Source organism: Chenopodium quinoa, unplaced genomic scaffold (genome assembly GCF_001683475.1).
Source record: "Chenopodium quinoa cultivar QQ74 unplaced genomic scaffold, ASM168347v1, whole genome shotgun sequence".
Taxonomy (NCBI): Eukaryota; Viridiplantae; Streptophyta; class Magnoliopsida; order Caryophyllales; family Amaranthaceae; genus Chenopodium; species Chenopodium quinoa.
Window position 1 is genome coordinate 10,359,091 of NW_018745684.1, and position 17,782 is coordinate 10,376,872.

At 37.2% G+C, this 17,782-nt stretch overlaps 2 protein-coding genes across 2 annotated transcripts; both read right to left on the reverse strand.

Moving 5' to 3' along the window:
• Positions 1-154: 154 nt before the first annotated feature.
• Positions 155-3,438, reverse strand: LOC110718209. The gene is made up of 2 exons (XM_021897019.1): positions 884-3,438; positions 155-636 (listed from the first exon to the last, which is right to left on the reverse strand). Exons 1-2 carry the CDS (start codon positions 2,942-2,944, stop codon positions 211-213), a joined length of 2,487 nt encoding a protein of 828 aa, XP_021752711.1. The 5' UTR covers positions 2,945-3,438; the 3' UTR covers positions 155-210.
• A 2,828-nt stretch (positions 3,439-6,266) lies between these two features.
• LOC110718211 (guanylate kinase 2, chloroplastic/mitochondrial-like) lies at positions 6,267-12,356 on the reverse strand. Its single transcript, XM_021897020.1, has 2 exons — positions 11,207-12,356; positions 6,267-6,574 (listed from the first exon to the last, which is right to left on the reverse strand). The coding sequence occupies exon 1, from the start codon at positions 12,256-12,258 to the stop codon at positions 11,242-11,244; it is 1,017 nt and encodes a 338-aa protein (XP_021752712.1). The 5' UTR covers positions 12,259-12,356; the 3' UTR covers positions 6,267-6,574; positions 11,207-11,241.
• Between the last annotated feature and the right edge of the window lie 5,426 nt (positions 12,357-17,782).

Here is a 17,782-nt window from a genome sequence, read left to right on the forward strand (position 1 = left end):
ACGTAGTAAATGAATTATGCTCTATACAATTGCATTTATTGATACTCAATAAAAGGTAAAAATATATATATATATATATATGTATGAACCTATGTATTTAGCATGACTAAACCCAAAAATTGCACATCTTTGAGAATCTAGAAGAAAAAAAAAATAATGCAGAAATATGTTTTAAAAATTAAAAAATAAATAATGTGAAATATCCTGTTTTCACTCATTTGACAGCAAGTTTTGTGCAGTTTCAATCAATGAGTGTATTGATGTATTGAATCTGCTTAATCCTACTGTTCCTGAAAATATGTTGAAGCTCTCGAGCTCTGAGGTTGTATCTAGAACATTTTCCAGCTCCTTTTCAAGTCCTAGACTTCGGAAAACTCGAATGTTTGATTCCTTGTCTCGCATCATCCAGATTGCAAGTTCTATGGTAAACCTGCGTATCCTAGGAAATCTGGCAGGTGGGTATGTGTGTTTCTTCAGAATTTGTACCAGTACATTTGCTATCTCAGTTCCTGTAATTCCTGCTTGCTCAAACATGATGCTTGATTCGGAGTATGTCATGAACTTAAATGCTCGTGCTGCTAATCCAACCATCACTTCGCGTAGCTTGTCATCTTCCGACATGATGCCCTTAAGAACCTGCAAAGCACAATACAGAGCACATCAGTCTTTGTTCTTGTCATCATATATGTTATTTTCGCCTTAAATAAATTTGTTTCATGAAAAAAAATTCTGACAAGTTTCAGAAAATTCAAATAAGGGCTACTCATGCTCAATTCAGAGCTAAATTAAGTTCTGTTAAGCGTTATCTGGTATAAAGAACTCAAGTGATGGATTGAATGCGTATTTAAATAAAAAAAATCTCTGACAAGTTGATAAAACTTACGGAGGGTACTGCTGCAGAAACTCCCCTTAACTCCTGGAAGCAGTCATCTACACTATAGGTGCACAGATTTCTTAAAATCCTTGCTGCATTTAAACGAACTAAGGGGATTTCTAGTGCTTTCACGAGCTTCTTTAGCGCACCTAATTTCAAGATACAGTTACAGTTCTGCTTGCTCTCGAAAGCAAGCATGACTAGTGCTTCACCAGCTGCAGTTCTAACATTTACCTGACCTATTGGCATCCCACTTTTGAAGAAAATATTCAACAACTCCTTTATAATTCCACCTGTGGCTCCGATCCTCTCTGTTGCATCATCTTCCATTGCTAGGCTTGTCAGTATTTCAATCCCGAGCTTCTGCAGATCAGGATATTTCTCCCCGTGCCTTAATATGTCTCTGATATTGCAGAATGTGAAAACTATCTCTGATATCTCTTTCCGAAGCTGTTTCCCTGTGCTACCTGTTGTGCTCGCTAGCATCTTTATTACTTGCAAGGACCTTTTCACTGTCTGAATTTGAGATGCCGCAATATTATCATCCTTCAATAACCTCTCTTTAGCATGTGTGAAGTCTATGATTTTTGGTAGGAGGCCTCTTGTATTCCCTATTTTTCCACAGTTATCATGGTCTCGAGCAAGCTTCTTGAGAATCAGTAGTCCTAGATGATTGAATGTCCAGAAACCATAGTGCTCATGATCAGGAATAATACTTTTCTCACAGACTTCGTACATTCCTGCACTTGAGGTCTTGCTAACATAGAGAAGGGATGAAATTGATTCCAAAGCACCCGGAATTCCTGCAACTCGAAGGGAATTCTGTTTTTTCCCTGCTATTTTTGACAGGATTTCTGCAGCTGATTTTCTGATCTCTTCTTCTTGTGGATCCTTCCAGTTTAACATTTCTACTAATCTTTCAACTGCTGAGAAAGTAATTCCTATTTTCTGCAGAGTGTCATCAGAAAACTGCGGATTTGTTGCAAAGCTTCTAAGAACCCGGGCTCCCATAAGCTGCTCTTCTGGTGAATTTGAAGCTAAAAGTTCCATGGAAAAAGACACCATATCCATCTTCAACCCATCAAAAACGCTTCCATCCACGCATCTAGAATAGGCATCATAGAAGAATCTAGTGACTGAAATCATACCGGAAGGTCCAAACTCGCACTCTTCATTCACCTTCTCCAATATTTTACAGCACGTTACCTTCAACTCCCAGTATATTTTTTCAAGCAGAAACAATGCAGCTTCAGCTAAGGCCAATCCATAGAAGATCAGCAAAGCATCTTTTCTGTTCTTCTTATCTGTATCATCCTTAGCTACCTCTCCAAAGTTACGCCAGATGATTTTCATTAACGAAAGAGCTACACATGCAATCGCGGCTATAATCTGGAGAAATTGAAGAATTTTGCTGATGTTCCTTGACAGAAAAAGCCAGGAAGCATAAGGTAAAACAGGCACATCAGAACTAGCCCATCTTCGAGTTGGCTGACGTTGTTTATCCCATTTCCACTTTCTATCTTCCCTACTGTCATTCATCTGTCTACCATTATGATTCCGCGGTCTGAAGACTGATTTAACCGTGCTCCAGACTTTATTCGATCCCAGTTTCAGAAGCCGGAAACTGTTGATCCCAGCACCTGTAAACGACCACGTGGATTGGCGCTGCCACTCAAGTTCATGGCTTCTGCTGTAAATCCTTGTTCCTTCAGTCAGCAGAATAATTGTTATGATCCAAAAATCCGATTTATTTAAAGTTATGGCAAACCCACCAAGAAGAACAACAGTTGCCCAAATAAAGCCTAGAGTTCCTAGCCCAGTGGCTGCCTTCTCAAGCATAGCAAGGCGAAGGGCGAAAAGTGTTAGCTTTTTCTCAGGGGCAGGAACTGATGGCCCTGCTAGTTGATCTCCTGTAGGGGTCTCAGCACTGCCTTCTCTACACCCATTACTGCTGCTGCTCACAGGTTCAAACATTGTCGCGCTCTGACTATATGCATCACTAAGCCTCTTAAGCTCAGATATTGGCAAATGTACACTTTTATCTTCTTCCTTAGGACTAGTATGATTCATTTTGCAAAATCAGGGTACTTCTTTGCTGATCAAAAGAGGTAGGTCGAAATTTTGAGGTATCAAAGCTTTTTTGTTTAATCTGCTTGGTTTTGTATAAAAATTTCAGACAAACAGTTGGTTATATATATTTATTATGTATATGAAAAAGGCGATGTGAGGTAGAGTGTAGGATTATGTTCCTGCCTTTTTCGTTGAAAAAGTTTCTGCTAAATTGGTTTTCTGTTATAAGTGCTGATGTTCGGTACCTTCTTAAACAATACACGTTTGTCTCATAACTTAGTTTATTTTGCTTGAAAGGGTTTTATTTTTAAGGCTTATGCTTGGAAGTATGTTAAGGCCTGATATTTATCTCTTCTTATAGAAGCAATGATCAATCTTAAAGTCTCCTTATCTATCAATATCACAAATGAAAAGTTGTTTGACCATTTGTACTTCTCCTAACTAGAATTTTCAGACTCATCAATTCGGTTTTTGAAGCGTCTTAAGTCGTTAGCCAACTTATTTTCAATGTAGCATAACTTTCTGTGTATTATTAACTGAACATGTGAGATTATATGAATTTATTTTGTCTTAAAAATCGAAAGAAATTTAACAAAACGGGTCCTAAAATGAGATGTCAAGGAGTTATGGCTTATGGACATGATCTTAAGCATGTTTGGTAAGGGTTTTTGTATGCTTGGAAACGGATTCAATAAACCATTACTATTATTGAATATTTGGTTAGAGGGTCTAGGTGACAACCTTTGATTATTATTACCCTTCTCAAACACACAAGTTTTAAGTGATTGATTTCCTCCCTTGTATTTATTTTCTTTTCATTCCGTTTCCAATAATTGTACCTAATGCCTTAAGGAGAATAGAAGACTTTGGAAAAGAATAGTCTTGGCATTATGGCTATCAAACGATCAGGTCAAACTGAAAGCTCCCTTTGACCATGCATGTCCACTTCAATTCCCCAAGGGTAGGCCTATTATACAACCAATTTCTGTCCCACGTTAAATTATAAAAATCCTTTGCTTCGATATGTGAATCGCAATCTTGCTAACTGAGTTCAATCATGTCTTGGATAACATATCAAAACTTTATCAGCTAAACTAGTTGACATCCATACACATTTAGTTTAGACGTAAAATTGTGTGCTACACTGGTACGATTCCATTAATCATGAGTTGTGGCTTGTACTTCCCTAATTAAGTAATCCAAACGAATACACTGTCACAAATGTCAATGAATATCAATGGAATCAACGTCATATCTAATTGTCTTCATCTGTGCTACAAGTAAAATTTATTGCCTAAAAGCATCCTTTATTAATTAGGAGGATGTTAGATTAAGGAAGAATATCAATTCAATTATAGCATCATCTTGATGAGTTTGCTTCTGATGATCTTGTGTAACATTTACAAGTGTCGTGGGGTTGAATTTATTAAATGTCGTATGATGAAAATGAGCATTAATATCATGATTATGTGATGATTACCCAAGATAGGGGACAATGAAAAGGAAATATTTAATGTAAGTAAAAAGTTTAGAATCGTGATTGTCTACTTAAGCAGAGTATGTTACGGAGTATCATGCTATGTGACCAGTTGATAGGAAATTGTACAAATCTTTGGGTTACTCATGGTGCAAAACAATCTTTTGCACAAAGGGGCGGGTTAAAAGATGGATACGAACACGATATGAAAAAATATATTTACTTTATATATTTAATACGGTAAGATAACTAAACAAGTACTCCGTACTGGTGTAGTCGAGACGTGTTGGTTTCCTAATATTAGATACTGGACACTAGGAGTATCTTTCTTACAAAGACGAAAAACAATGTTATTACTTTAGGCAATAAGAGCTCTCATCCTCTCCAAATGTATTAAAATGTAGTTGAAATTACTGATGTCAATTCTGTTTACGAAAAAAAACGTGAGCTCTAAGTTTCCTTCGTAGGCTTATATTTTGAAAGTTCTACACAAACTTCCAATCTTACAAACAATTTATTTAAACAAAAAATTAGCTGGATTATTTCAAAACCATATACTCGTAGTTGCAACTTGTAAACCATCTAGGCTTGATTGAATGATGTACATAATAATAGAAGGATTACTAGGAATTTTCTTGTGTAAAGCTAAAGATTTTTTGTTTCCCTTTAATTGCAGGGTCCCAACCCAAAATGGCCTTATTCCCTATAATTTTCTTTGAGTGTACGGGAAATTGTCTTTTTAATTATTTATAAATTGATTTTTTTATTTATTTAAAATGTCTCGTTGATTTATGATGGACAAAGAAATTTCAAAAGTATGGTCATGTCACAATTTCTTTGTAAACAAATTATTGAAAGATGTATTTCTGGCCATAAACTCTTTGATGATGAATTGAAAAGTAGTTAAGATAAGATATCTCTTCACGTAATTGTTGCTCTAAATTTGGTGGCTTTATAGTTCATACTTTGTCGAGATATTATTAAATTAAACTTCAAAACAATTTTTTTTCGGGTTTTTTTATTGGGTATCTTGTATTTTACAATAATTAATACCTTTATGTCCAGGTATTTCATTGTATACAATTGTTACGTGTTACGTATTGCATGCAAAAACTTAACAATTAAATGATGTTAAAATTACTTGATTCTTTGTATGAACTGCAATAATTTTTAAGTTTAGGAAGCTTTGGCATAATAAGCACAATATAGAGGTTCTGCAGCCTTCCTGAAGGCAAATGGCTCCTTTCGAACCAGAAATGTAAGGGGTGTTATTGGATGAGACTCGAACACAGGCCTTACCAGTAGAAGGATGAAATGCCTTCACTGGTACACCATTTAATCCTCTTACCTTCTAGATCATATTTGTGCATGAATGATATTTCAAGGGGGTCAGCTTTTCTAAGCTTCTGAATGTTGTTTTGTGGAGTAGCAAAATCATACGAAGTAATAAGTTTCTGGAACTTGCCCTAGAAGGTCGGCATGTGAGCTATCAAGGGCATACTTCAAAAACTACCAAGTTTCGTAGAAGTTGAAGGACAAATTTAGAAAGGGAAGAAGGCATGCAAGTTTAGACTAAGTTGCCAATTTGTACGGAAAAAAAGTCTCGTGTAGAAAGAAAAGAATACTCACTCTGTTCAAATTTAAGTGATTTTTTTTAAGTCACATATATCGACTAAATTAGGAATTAATTGTCACCATATCCAACTCGTTATACTTTTCTAGTTTTCTTTGATATATGAATTGACATTTTACAACCAAAAGTTTCGTCGGATATTTCCTTGTTGGATCCTGTATTTTGTGAAGAAAGAACACTTAGCAGGAACAGTTGTGGTATACCCCCCAAGATTAGAAGTTAAACCCAAAGTCTGTAACATAGACTATATGCATTACTCTGTATGCCAAAGCAAAAGGATACATACATCATACATGAATACATGACAAAATTTGAAATGAAGATCTTTCAAAGATAACTTTAGAAATCTTACAAGGTTAGAGGGAGCAATAGAAGTAGAAGCCAAAAAGATGTGCATCACTTGAACGTCATTGTATGCCAAAAAAAAATTGAAGGATGAAGCGATGAGTGCATTCCCGTCTTTAAAGTCTTGCTTCTCACCAAAACTTGAGTCAGCACTAGAAAACAGGTTCCTTCACACCTGTAAAAACACAGCAAGGCAATCAACAGACATATACATAGGATTTCAATAGCACCAGGTATTATGCATTCAAAGCCAGTTGAATCAATGATTCATGTATGTAATATTGGCCAAAGATTCGTGCAAATCAGTTCATGGACCTCCAACTTAAAGACTAGGTTTGGCAAAATAAGCAAAGCTGGGCATCCCATTAATCTGCTGATCTGCATATTGTAAGCATGACTTGAAAAGAGCAGGCAAATGCAAGTAAAAAGAAGAAATAAAATCGGGTGAAAAATTAGATAAATGCCTCAGCATATTGAGTGATCAAAAGTTTAGTCATGATAAGGATAGGATTTATAGGCTTCTGTTATGGAGTTCTGGGCCATCAGCATCATGTATGAACTTCATCACCTATTGACTAGACGACTACAGTCTACAAGTTTTGAGACTGCAAAAATGCTTAGGTGGATGTAAAACCTAATCTCCACAACTCAGCAAGTAAGCCTCTATCAACTAAGCAAGCAATTGCTGAATAACACGTAGAGAAGGGGATAGCTAGAACACACTTAGATATATTTAGTATGACACTCCCTTGTACTTTATAGTTGTATCATACTTGCATCCATAAATGACATGGAATAAGAGAAAATTCCTCTAACTTGTTCATTCTCCTTTCAAAACAGTAATTTTTCAGATAAATATCTCACAATAATTCACTAAAAGCTGCATTTCAAACAAGACCTAGCAAACAATAAAGTTATTAGAAGCAGAATATAAATCTACAATGGAAAATTAATTAACTTATTATTTTAAAAGTATTCGTACAGCTAAAAGATACCTCTCGAACAAGACCTAGCAAACAATCAAGTTATTAGCAGCAGAATATAAAATTACTACGGCGAATAAATTAATTTAATTTATTTTTAAAAGTGATCATACGGCTATTCATAAGGGGAAAATTAGGAGTCAATCCAGAGGAGGTTTAAATAACGTAACTACTCAGGTTTCAGGTTTACTCTTAGCAAGTCACAGCAGAAATCCCTGAACAGTCTAGCACTCTAACCCATGCATTATGACAGCCAGGGAATATCAACAAGAAAACCCAAGACTAATCCTAAAAAATTAACCTAATCATGAGTCCATCAAGCTATTTCCACATTCCAAGATTCCCAACATAATCACCCACCAAGTCTCATAACAATTTTGATATTTGCACTTTGTTAACATAATCATAAACATATACATCATCAAAAATGAAAAAAGTCACACAAGTGGCTTTCACTCGATCATACATTAATACAATCATACCTGACAATTTGGAATGACTTTAGTAGCTTAGAAAACCTTCCTAGGCAAATCCACCATAATTTTTAGCTATAGGAGTAAGAATATCTACAATCCCTTTAAGAAGTCTATATCCTGGGCGATTCTACATGACTATATGTATTAAAACTGCAAGTTTGAGAGCCTTGATTAAACAGAAAAAAAAAAAAGAATTATCAAGTCCTGCTGCTCATGTCAGCAGGTCTTGCGACATATCTAATTCTAGACTTCTGCTTTTGAAAAATCTAACTAAGTCTTCTGAGAAGCTAATGGCATACTCAGTCCCTCACCAAAGCACCATATTAAATACTACTGCATTACAGTCAATCTCTCACAGCTGATCATAAACTGATAGCATAATGAACTGATCAAGGGTTTACCAAAACAAGAAGGCTAGTTTAAGGTTTAGGCTTCGAATGGACTATCCAAAAAGCTGTTGAAATCAGTTTAGACATCTAATAGAAAATAGAGAAACTAAGTACAGAATCATTCAATTCACTTAACGACTCCCATTGGTTAACTAAACTAACCTTGGGGAATTCTAAATCAATCAAATAAAATATTAACACACAAATCACATGATAAATGAAATAGACAATCAAATTTCAGGTGATTACAACAAAACACGACCCTCATAATTTTCAACATGACAAGTTTGTGAGCATAGGCCATTCAACGCTACTTCCTCTGTTCCTTTAATATTCAAACATGGGGGAGTGCACAAGGTTTTAGGCAATGGAAAGGAAGAGAGAGAAAGGAAAATTATAAACTTGTCCATGTGATTGTAAGCATTAACTAGAGCAACAAGTATTAGCAAGGGTATAAAGGGTTTTACAGTATGAAAGGAGATAATTGTTTTCCTAAGATGGGTATGTTGCAATATTATGAACTTTACGGAGATAATAGTCTGAGAAATTGTAAGCTTACAAATGTCCGCTACAAAAGATTAGACATTAAAAAGGGTTAGTGAAGAAAGCAAGAAAATGCAGTAATAAGACAGCACTTAAAATTATCGTAGATAGTGCATCAATTATGACCATTTTAATGCCCTTCAGCAATATTGAGAGTTCAATTGGTTCACAGAAGGGTAAAGGAAAGGAATCAACAACTGAGAGGGACTTTAACCAACAAAGTGAAACTGAACAAGACATTCGAATAAAGTATTAATCAGAAGAATACAATCAGGTTATCTCATTTTGTGTTTGATTCACAATACATAAAGAATCACTTCAAACCAAACAATCCCGCTCCAATCAGTCCATTACTTCCTCAGGGCTACCTAAACCCCTTTTTCTTCAACTTACACAGAATAAATACATCTCCCTTGACTGTATTAAAATCTGCCTTTCAAAAAATTTGAACCCTGATCATAAAGTAAACAGCCAGACTTTATCATGAATCTAAATGAACCTCTCCTCTTTCTTATCCTAAAATCATCCTCATTATTTTCTCCAAAAAACATGTGAAGCTAACTTCTTTCCTAATCTCAAGGCAGTTGTTCTCCTTAGTCCTTAAGCATGTCTTCGAAATCAAACTCATTGTTAAAAATCTACACGTTTCTCTCTGTCTCCTGAAGTTCACTCCAGCCAATGTCATTCTCAAATTTCTCCAGATCTAATTCGGTTGATCAGGATTCAAGAAAGCTCCGCTTCATGGATGCTTTCTCTTTCAAATTCTTTTTAAATTAAGAAGTTGCTTATTTATATTTACAACTATAACAAGCAAGCAAGAGAAATTAATTTCAAGTCTTTTTCAACGCATCCCCCTCTTAAACACAAAGAAAGCTCTCAGAAATTTCAAGGAGGGAGACACAAGTGCTTAGATGCTACTTCTATCCATGCTGAATGCTATGGAGGTCCAAGAAACAAGCTGAGAAACAATAGCCTGAACAGAGTAGTATTAGGTTGAATATGTATAAAAACTTTAACAAATTGGTTCGTCAGATGGGTTCTGTACTTTTATATATTGATATTTAAAGAAAAAAATGCATCTTAATTGTATAATAGAACACTCAGCAGTGAGCAAAATAATTTATTAATCTAAGTACTAGAAATATGCCGTTACAAAATGTAACCATACTGATCCAACCTTCAAAAATCAATCAAAAAAATCATGAAGGAAACAAGCTTAATTCAAACTTATTAAGTTAACAATAAAGGAAATAATTTCTGGCCAACAATATCTAATTCATAAATCCAACTCACCAAACACCTTTGACCACAAAGGACTAAAAGGAGTCTTATTTATAGGCGTTACAAGAAAATTGGAACACTAGAAATGATTTCCTCTAACTATATCCAAATTAGATGGATAATGCACTGTTCCTTTTAATTTCCATCTGTGATACTCACTCTCAGCTACTAGTGTTGAGCAAGGTTGTCAAGCATCCATTCCCGTTACAATGAGTCGAGAATCAAACAAGAGTTTATAAGAACTTTAATAATACATTGGCAGTGTATTACTCGGGAAAAGGCCAACAATTATATATTTTGCATGTATAAAATTTTAATAAAATAATACTCTCTGTATGTATTATCAAACTAGTAACTAGTTACACTTCACACCCACTATTAGTTAATAGCTCAATCTAGAAAATTTCATCTACTTCTAGGATGCCATTAATTCAAGCAGGGAAGTTACTATGATGATTTGACAACTTCTTGAAAATATGGCCCACTTAACTACAACTATCTCAGGTCGACAACAATGTGATGGCGCTTAACCCATTGGGGCTACCCAAGCTATTTCTAAGCCCACATTCATGCATAATTAGACAAAGTTGTCTAAGACTTCCCTTAGCTGTTCTCATGCTCATGCTTCTAATTTGCTCAACCTACAGCAAACCACTTTTTGGGGCATATCTAATTTGCTCAACCCCATTCCCTGTGGCAAACCACTTTCTGGGACGTATGAGCTAGTAAATGGCACAATAATTCAATTGCGGTCTAGTTAACCATAACTGAGAAGTGAATTGAATTCCTGACTCTATTTTAAGTACCAAAATGTACCAGATTTCTGGTAACACTGAAAGCACTTAGAAGCTTATTGATATATTAGGCAGAAAACATTAGATACAACAGAGCTTAAATACAAGAGTATGAAGAGCAAACAAATGATTTCAAATCCTTCAACAATAAAGCAACAAAGAATAGATTAGGCAACTACATATAGCGGCTCACTTCTTGCTTAGACATTTGCATATCAAATAACAAGCCAAAAGCCATCAATCTAAATTCTGAAGCACATCTTCACAAATGAATTACAACATCAAACATTGTACAATTTGGCAACTCATAATTACATAAAAGTAGCAAAAAAATATATTACCTCATCCAGAAGAACAAAAATTAGCTCAACATAGGCTATATACTAACATTCCTTGGGCTAACTCTAGCTTTCTCAGCATCAATCACAGACTCAACCAACTTCACCGCGCTCTCAAGCTGCCCATCCGCGTTAACAACCACATAATCGAAATTACCGGCATGCTTAACCTCCTCCCGAGCAGTAGCAATCCTCACCAATAACATCTCCCTCGTCTCGGTCTTCCTCCCAATCAACCTATTCACCATTGCATACTCACTCTCAGCCACCACAAATATAAAAACAGCTGAATCCCCAAGAATCCTCCTCAATGTAGCTGCCCCTTGAATATCAACCCTCAACACAATGTCATACCCTTTACCCATAAACTCCCTAATCTGCTGTTTTGGTATACCCTTATAATCACCATACACTAAAGCATGTTCTAACAATTCATCCCTTTCCACCATTGACAAAAACTCGTCTTTTGAAACGAAGTAATAATCTTTCCCATCAACCTCCCCAGGCCTCATTGGTCTACTTGTGGCAGTAACAACAAAATGTATGTTATCTCTTACTTCCCTCAATCTCTTGATCACTGCATCTTTACCGACACCGCTCGGCCCGCTGATGACTATGATAAGGGGGTTCGGTTGGGGCGCCAATGGCGCCGTGCTGAACGACGAACCCAGCGACGTTTCGAGGGCTCGAAGCAGCTCGGACCGGTCCGATTTGTTGATGTCCGGTATTGGGACCGAAGCGGGTCGGCGGGCATCACCCATTTGGGAGTGTGAGGAGTAGAATTTGTGGGTTTTGAAATCTGGGGTTTGAAGGGTCAATTTTGCCGGAATTTGGGAAGAAATTAGGGTGATTTTTCTAGGGTTTGAGTGGAAATTGCGCAATTTGCAGGAATTGCAAATTGGGTTGATCTCTAAACGAGATAAAGTGGCAGAAAATCGTCTAACGAGCATCGAATTTATAGAAGAAGCGGAAATTACTGGAAATTTGCAACAACTTGGAAACAGAGCGAGAAGTGGAGCGAGAGTGTGGGAAGAGCTGCCAAGTTTTGAGACCATTCAATTTGAGATGAGAGAAGAACAACCTACATATTGTAGACGTAGATTACCAATTTCATTAACGGCATGTCTCAATGTCTCATTCCCTTCCATTATTATTAACGAATCAATTAACAAATCAATCTAGAATATTACTTACGGGACATTTGATTTGGGGTATTCATAAAGGCTAAGGGGATAAATCGGGCTGATTTATTTTAGGGAAATTTGTTAATTACTACCTCAAATTACTGCCTCTAAAAAAAAGTTTTTAATTACTACCCCTAATTCACCTAAATAGGACCGATTACTACCCAATTGCACTTTCCGGTGACTTAACTCACCTTATGACGTCATTAACCACAGTTCACCCTTTCCGCGCCCGCGGCTACCTGCGGATGACTTGGAAGAGCCCTCTCCAAGGGCGCGGCTAGCCTTCTACAGGTTCAAAAGATGAGCACCAATTCACCCTGTTCGAGCTCACGGCCTGGATACCCCCGCCCGCGGCTCCCTAAATAACAGTTATCAATATACCACTCCCTAAATAACAGTTATCAATACACTACTAAGGAGGGCTAAAATGTGTCATAAATGACACTTATCAATACACAATAACAAAAGCTTGACTATAATTGCCAAGACCAACATAAATAGTCAAAACAGAACATAACTTGGCAAAATAGGCATGCATGCCATAATTGTACTACAAAATAGGACTTAAACTGCCTAAATGTTGAAGTCTTACACCAAACACACTAAATAACAGTTGTACTTTGAACCTAAACAAACAACTACTCTCTCATTTCATCAGTTGGACTACTAGGTTGCTGTGACTGCCCTGCTGCTGTGACAGTTGATGCTTGGGGTGAGCTCTCTCCAAACTTAGCTTGTGTTACCTGCTGGTTGTTTCCCTGCACAATCCACCACCAAATTAAGAAAGAAAACTTTGTAAGGGAGGCCAAAAACACCAAAAGAGAAATACAAGTACCTTGTTTTTAGACCTCTTTCCCTTCCATGCAGCCCTCATTGCTCTGCTATGCACCACCCATGGGTCATCAGAGAATGGTTTCCCACCCTTATTCTTGGGTTCAGATGAGGTGTCAAGGGTTGGGTTCTTGCATCTCTTGATGTTATGTCCATATTGCTTGCAATTGGAACACTTGTATGGCTTCCCATCCATTCTTGCAACCTTCTCTACAAGGTCAGCAACCCTCCCAACATCCTCTCCAACTTCCTTCTTCCTTTTCTTCTTTGATGGCCTGCCTGGCATGACCTTAAATGGGGGTGGAAGTGGCTCAGGGAAAGAGGTTTTTTCCCATTGCTTAGGCCCTGGCATAGGCATCAATACAGGGGAATAGGCAGCTAGGTACTTGTCCCTTGAATAAGCTGCATCCACATAATCCTCTAGAACCCCTCTCATGTACAAAATACAAGCATATGCATGGTGGCATGGTATCCCTATCAACTGCCAAGAATAGCAACTGCATTTCCATGCATTCAATTCAACTAGATGTCTATCTCCATTGTTCTCAACCTCAAACAACTCTTTTGTACTCCTAGTCAGTATGTTGTACTTCCTAATTCTCTCAGCCCAATCAAATTGTTTCTTAACATAAGGCATGAACCTCCCTTGCATATTTTGAGCCCCCTCCCTTTTCTGACAATTTCTTTGCATATAACATATCTTCTCATCCATTCCATGTGTGTTAAAATTGGTTTGTCTCTTGCTTGTTTTAACACATTGTTAAAGCTCTCACACATGTTATCAAAAGAATTTTTTATTTAGGGGTAGAAGAAAATGCATGCCTACTCCAGCAATAGGAGGGGATAGCAGACATGTATTCATATGCTTTCTCAGACATGGTGTTCAATGTTTGCATATGCCCATTGAATTCTAATTGCACAATCACAATAAACCAAACAACCAAAGCTAAGCTAATTACAACAACAAACACTGGCTTTAAGCATACATTTAGGAAAATGAGGTGTATACCACAATTGTAGCCTTTGCTGCTTTCCACAACAGCTCCTTGTAAGCCAAACCATTCCACTTCAGCTTGAAGTTTGACCATATGAGCCTCCAACATAATCTGATTCCAGCCTTGGGTACAACATTTTGGAAAGCTTCTAACAGTCCCTACCAAACATTTCACACAGTTAGTTATATGTCCCATTCCCAAAACTTAATCAAAATGAATCAAAGCAAAGTCACTAGAGAGAGCAAACTCACTTTTTGTCTATCTGACATGAAAGTGTATCCATGTCCATCCATTGTTCCTAATGCTGAAGCTAACAGGTCCAAGAACCATGACCAAGTGTCAGTTTTTTCAATTTCAACAACACCCCAAGCTAGGGGATAAATGTTGTTATTCCCATCACTTGCCACTGCCACAAGACAGATCCCTGGATATGGACTTGTTAGATGGCAACCATCTAACCCAATAAGAGGCTTACACCCTGCCTTGAAGCCATCCATCACTAGCTTGAGTGATATAAACATCCTCTATAAAATGGGAGGGTCTCTCTCTATGTTCTCACACATGCAGAAAGCACTGCTACCCTCATTGTACTTCTTCACAGCATATGCATAATCTCACACCTTTTTGTATTGCTCTGACCCATCTCCATACAACATCATCTTTGCTCTTGCTCTTGCAAACCACACCTTGTAATAACCACAATAAACACATGTATCTCTCAAAACCCTTTGACCAAAACCTTTGGTCAAGTGCCAATCTGGATCACACCTCCAATCTTCCAAGTACTTCTCTGCCAAGTACTCTGAGGTCACTTTTCTGTTCCTTTTTGCAGCCCTACATGTGTGCTTCAACTTCATTGCCCTAATGAACATTGTTTCTTATAACTTTAGTTTTCTTGCAATAACCTTGAACTTGCACAAAGGCTGAAGACAAGAACAATTTCTCTTAGACCTTTTTGGGTCCCATGGGCAAGCACATCTATCTTTGCAATAGCAGTCACCTTCTTCTTTCCATTGTGCAGCAAGTAGTAGTCATATTTGTTCTCTATTGCATGTTGTCTCAGTGCTTTTCTAAACACATTCACTGAAGGAAACCTTAACCTAGGTGTGAGCTTAATTGGCTGCTCAAAATCAACTTCTGGGTTGAATGTTTGTGTCCTGTCAGGCTCCTCATCTGACCCATCTATGCATCCTGGCTCTTCAGAATCATAATCAATTTCCTCACCTAAGTTTGACTGTTCTGCCAAGTCAACTTCTAGCCTAGCTTGAGACCTAGTGACTCTACTAGGGACTTCCTTCACTTTTCTAGCAGGTAAAGTAACTCCTCCAATGTTGCTCACTACAGTGTGTAGAATATTTGCCCCCAAACAATCAACAAACAAATCTTCTTCCTCCTTGTCATCAAAATCATAGTCATCTAAATATGGAAGGGCATCAAGTTCATAGTTAAACTCATCTCTATCCTCAAACTGTTCTCTCAATTCATCTCCATCCTCAAACTGTTCTCTTAATTCATCTCCATCCTCAAACAAATCTTTTGCCTCCTCTAACTCATCCCTATCCTTAACACTTTCATTATCTTCTTCCCCGCCCAGCCAAACTCTTTTACCTGTTGACCTAGGTTCTGGAACAGAGTTAGCTACCTCTTTCCCCTTTCTGGATAGCTTTTTCTTACTTCTTGTCTTCTCTACAGCCACATCCTCCTTCTTCTTACTCCCTTTATTCTCTGCAGCCACAACATCATTCTTTGTCTTCAAGTTGTCTATGTACCTCCTAAACTCAATCTCACTAAAGACCTGAGCTTCTTGGCTAGATCTAACTGCATATGTTTTGACAGCAGATGTAGTTGGTGTTTTTTGGGATGTTTTTCTCCTCACAGGTAGTTTAGATCTTGTGAACTGGTGGGATTGAGAAGAGGTGGGCTTTACAGAAGGGTTTGGGTGAGGGTTTGAAGAAGTGGTTGAACTTTTGCCATTCATCACACTCAAACACAACATACAAAGTAATTACATCTGATTGCCCAACACCTTTCAACAGATTATCAATGTCCCACTAGTTAAGCAACACCTTTCTCCCAGTGTTCAAACTCTTGCCAAATTTTCTGTACCAAATTTTGTACTCCCCATTTTTGACTTTGAACCTATCTACTACAAGCCTATTTAAAGACTCAATGCTCATGGTCCTTGTAGACACCTGAGCCTCTAACAACATTTCACCCCCACTCCAAAACACCACACTCCTACTGGTCTTAAAATTCCCCCCATAAAACATTTGAATACCAATATAGGGTGGAATTTTTTTCTGAACAACCCTGTACAATTTTAAAAGCATTCAACAAGTTACAAAAAGGAATCCATTTCAACTTTTCTATTCTATTGCATCAAACAAGTAATTTCACAGTACCACCATAAACAACAACTACCTCAATTATACAATTGAAAATCAATTCAAACCTAGGTTTAAGCACGCATTCCAATTACTCATCAATTTCAATTATGAAAAACGATTTAAATAGTGTTAAGCGCATAAAGACAATAACTTTACTTACTTGGAACCAACTATTACAGAGGCCTTTCTCGTTTCTCCTCCAATGGCAATTCCTTTGTTCTTCCTCATTTTTGGCTTAATACACGACGAATGTTGTTTACAGGCAAGTAACTTTGTTAATTAAGGCAAATTTTAAGCATGCAATTGCATTACTGCGTACACAAACATGAATTCCGGGTTTTAGATGGGTTTTGTTACGGAAGAACCGAAGAAGAAGAGTACAGGAGAGATAAAGAGATAAGGGAATTTTTTTTTCTGTTTTTAATTTTTTTTTAGGTTAGTTAGGTTAATTAGATTAGAGTTATTTGTGGCTTTGTTTGCAAGAAGTCGCGGACGCGGACAGGGTGAATTGGAGCTCATCTTCTGAACCTGTAGAAGGCTGGCCGTGCCCTTGGAGAGGGCTCTCCCCATTCATCCGCGGGCGAGGCACACAAGGTCGCGGGCCAAGGTTTTCGTGGCTTTGTTTGCAGGTAGCCGCGAGCGCGGAAAGGGTGAACTGTGGTTAATGACGTCATAAGGTGAGTTAAGTCACCGGAAAGTGCAATTGGGTAGTAATCGGTCCTATTTAGGTGAATTAGGGGTAGTAATTAAAAACTATTTTTTTAGGGTAGTAATTCACAAAGCCTCTGTTTTTGAGGTAGTAATTAACAAAATTTCCTTATTTTAGGGGGCATTTGATATAAATATTAAAAATAGGGTGAAAAGAAAACAAATAAGAGGAAGAAAGGAATCAAATAAGACAAAAGGAAAGGAATCATTTTTTTGAATGAGGAAACGAGGCATTAACTCTTACATTTTTAACCTTTAATATGAATCACAAAAACCTAACTCTATTTATTTTTGTTTGAGGAAAGTTGGGGTGAGGTAACAAATGTTGTAACTAGTCTTCAATGTGCGAGTTTTTTAGAGTGCTTTCCCTTAATAATGCTCCAAAAAATTGCAATTTCATAAGTACAACCACTTTTTTATGAGAAAATACATGTATCTCAACTTGAGATACGTTTGAAGCATCTCAAAAGG

Excerpts from the sequence above, each read along its gene's own strand:
- LOC110718211 (XM_021897020.1), bottom strand. The coding sequence starts at position 12,258 with ATGGTCTCAAAACTTGGCAGCTCTTCCCACACTCTCGCTCCACTTCTC.
- LOC110718209 (XM_021897019.1), bottom strand. The coding sequence starts at position 2,944 with ATGAATCATACTAGTCCTAAGGAAGAAGATAAAAGTGTACATTTGCCA. Across the intron at positions 637-883 it reads TTTCTGCAGCAGTACCCTCC|GTTCTTAAGGGCATCATGTC; the intron begins GTAAGTTTTATC and ends TGTGCTTTGCAG.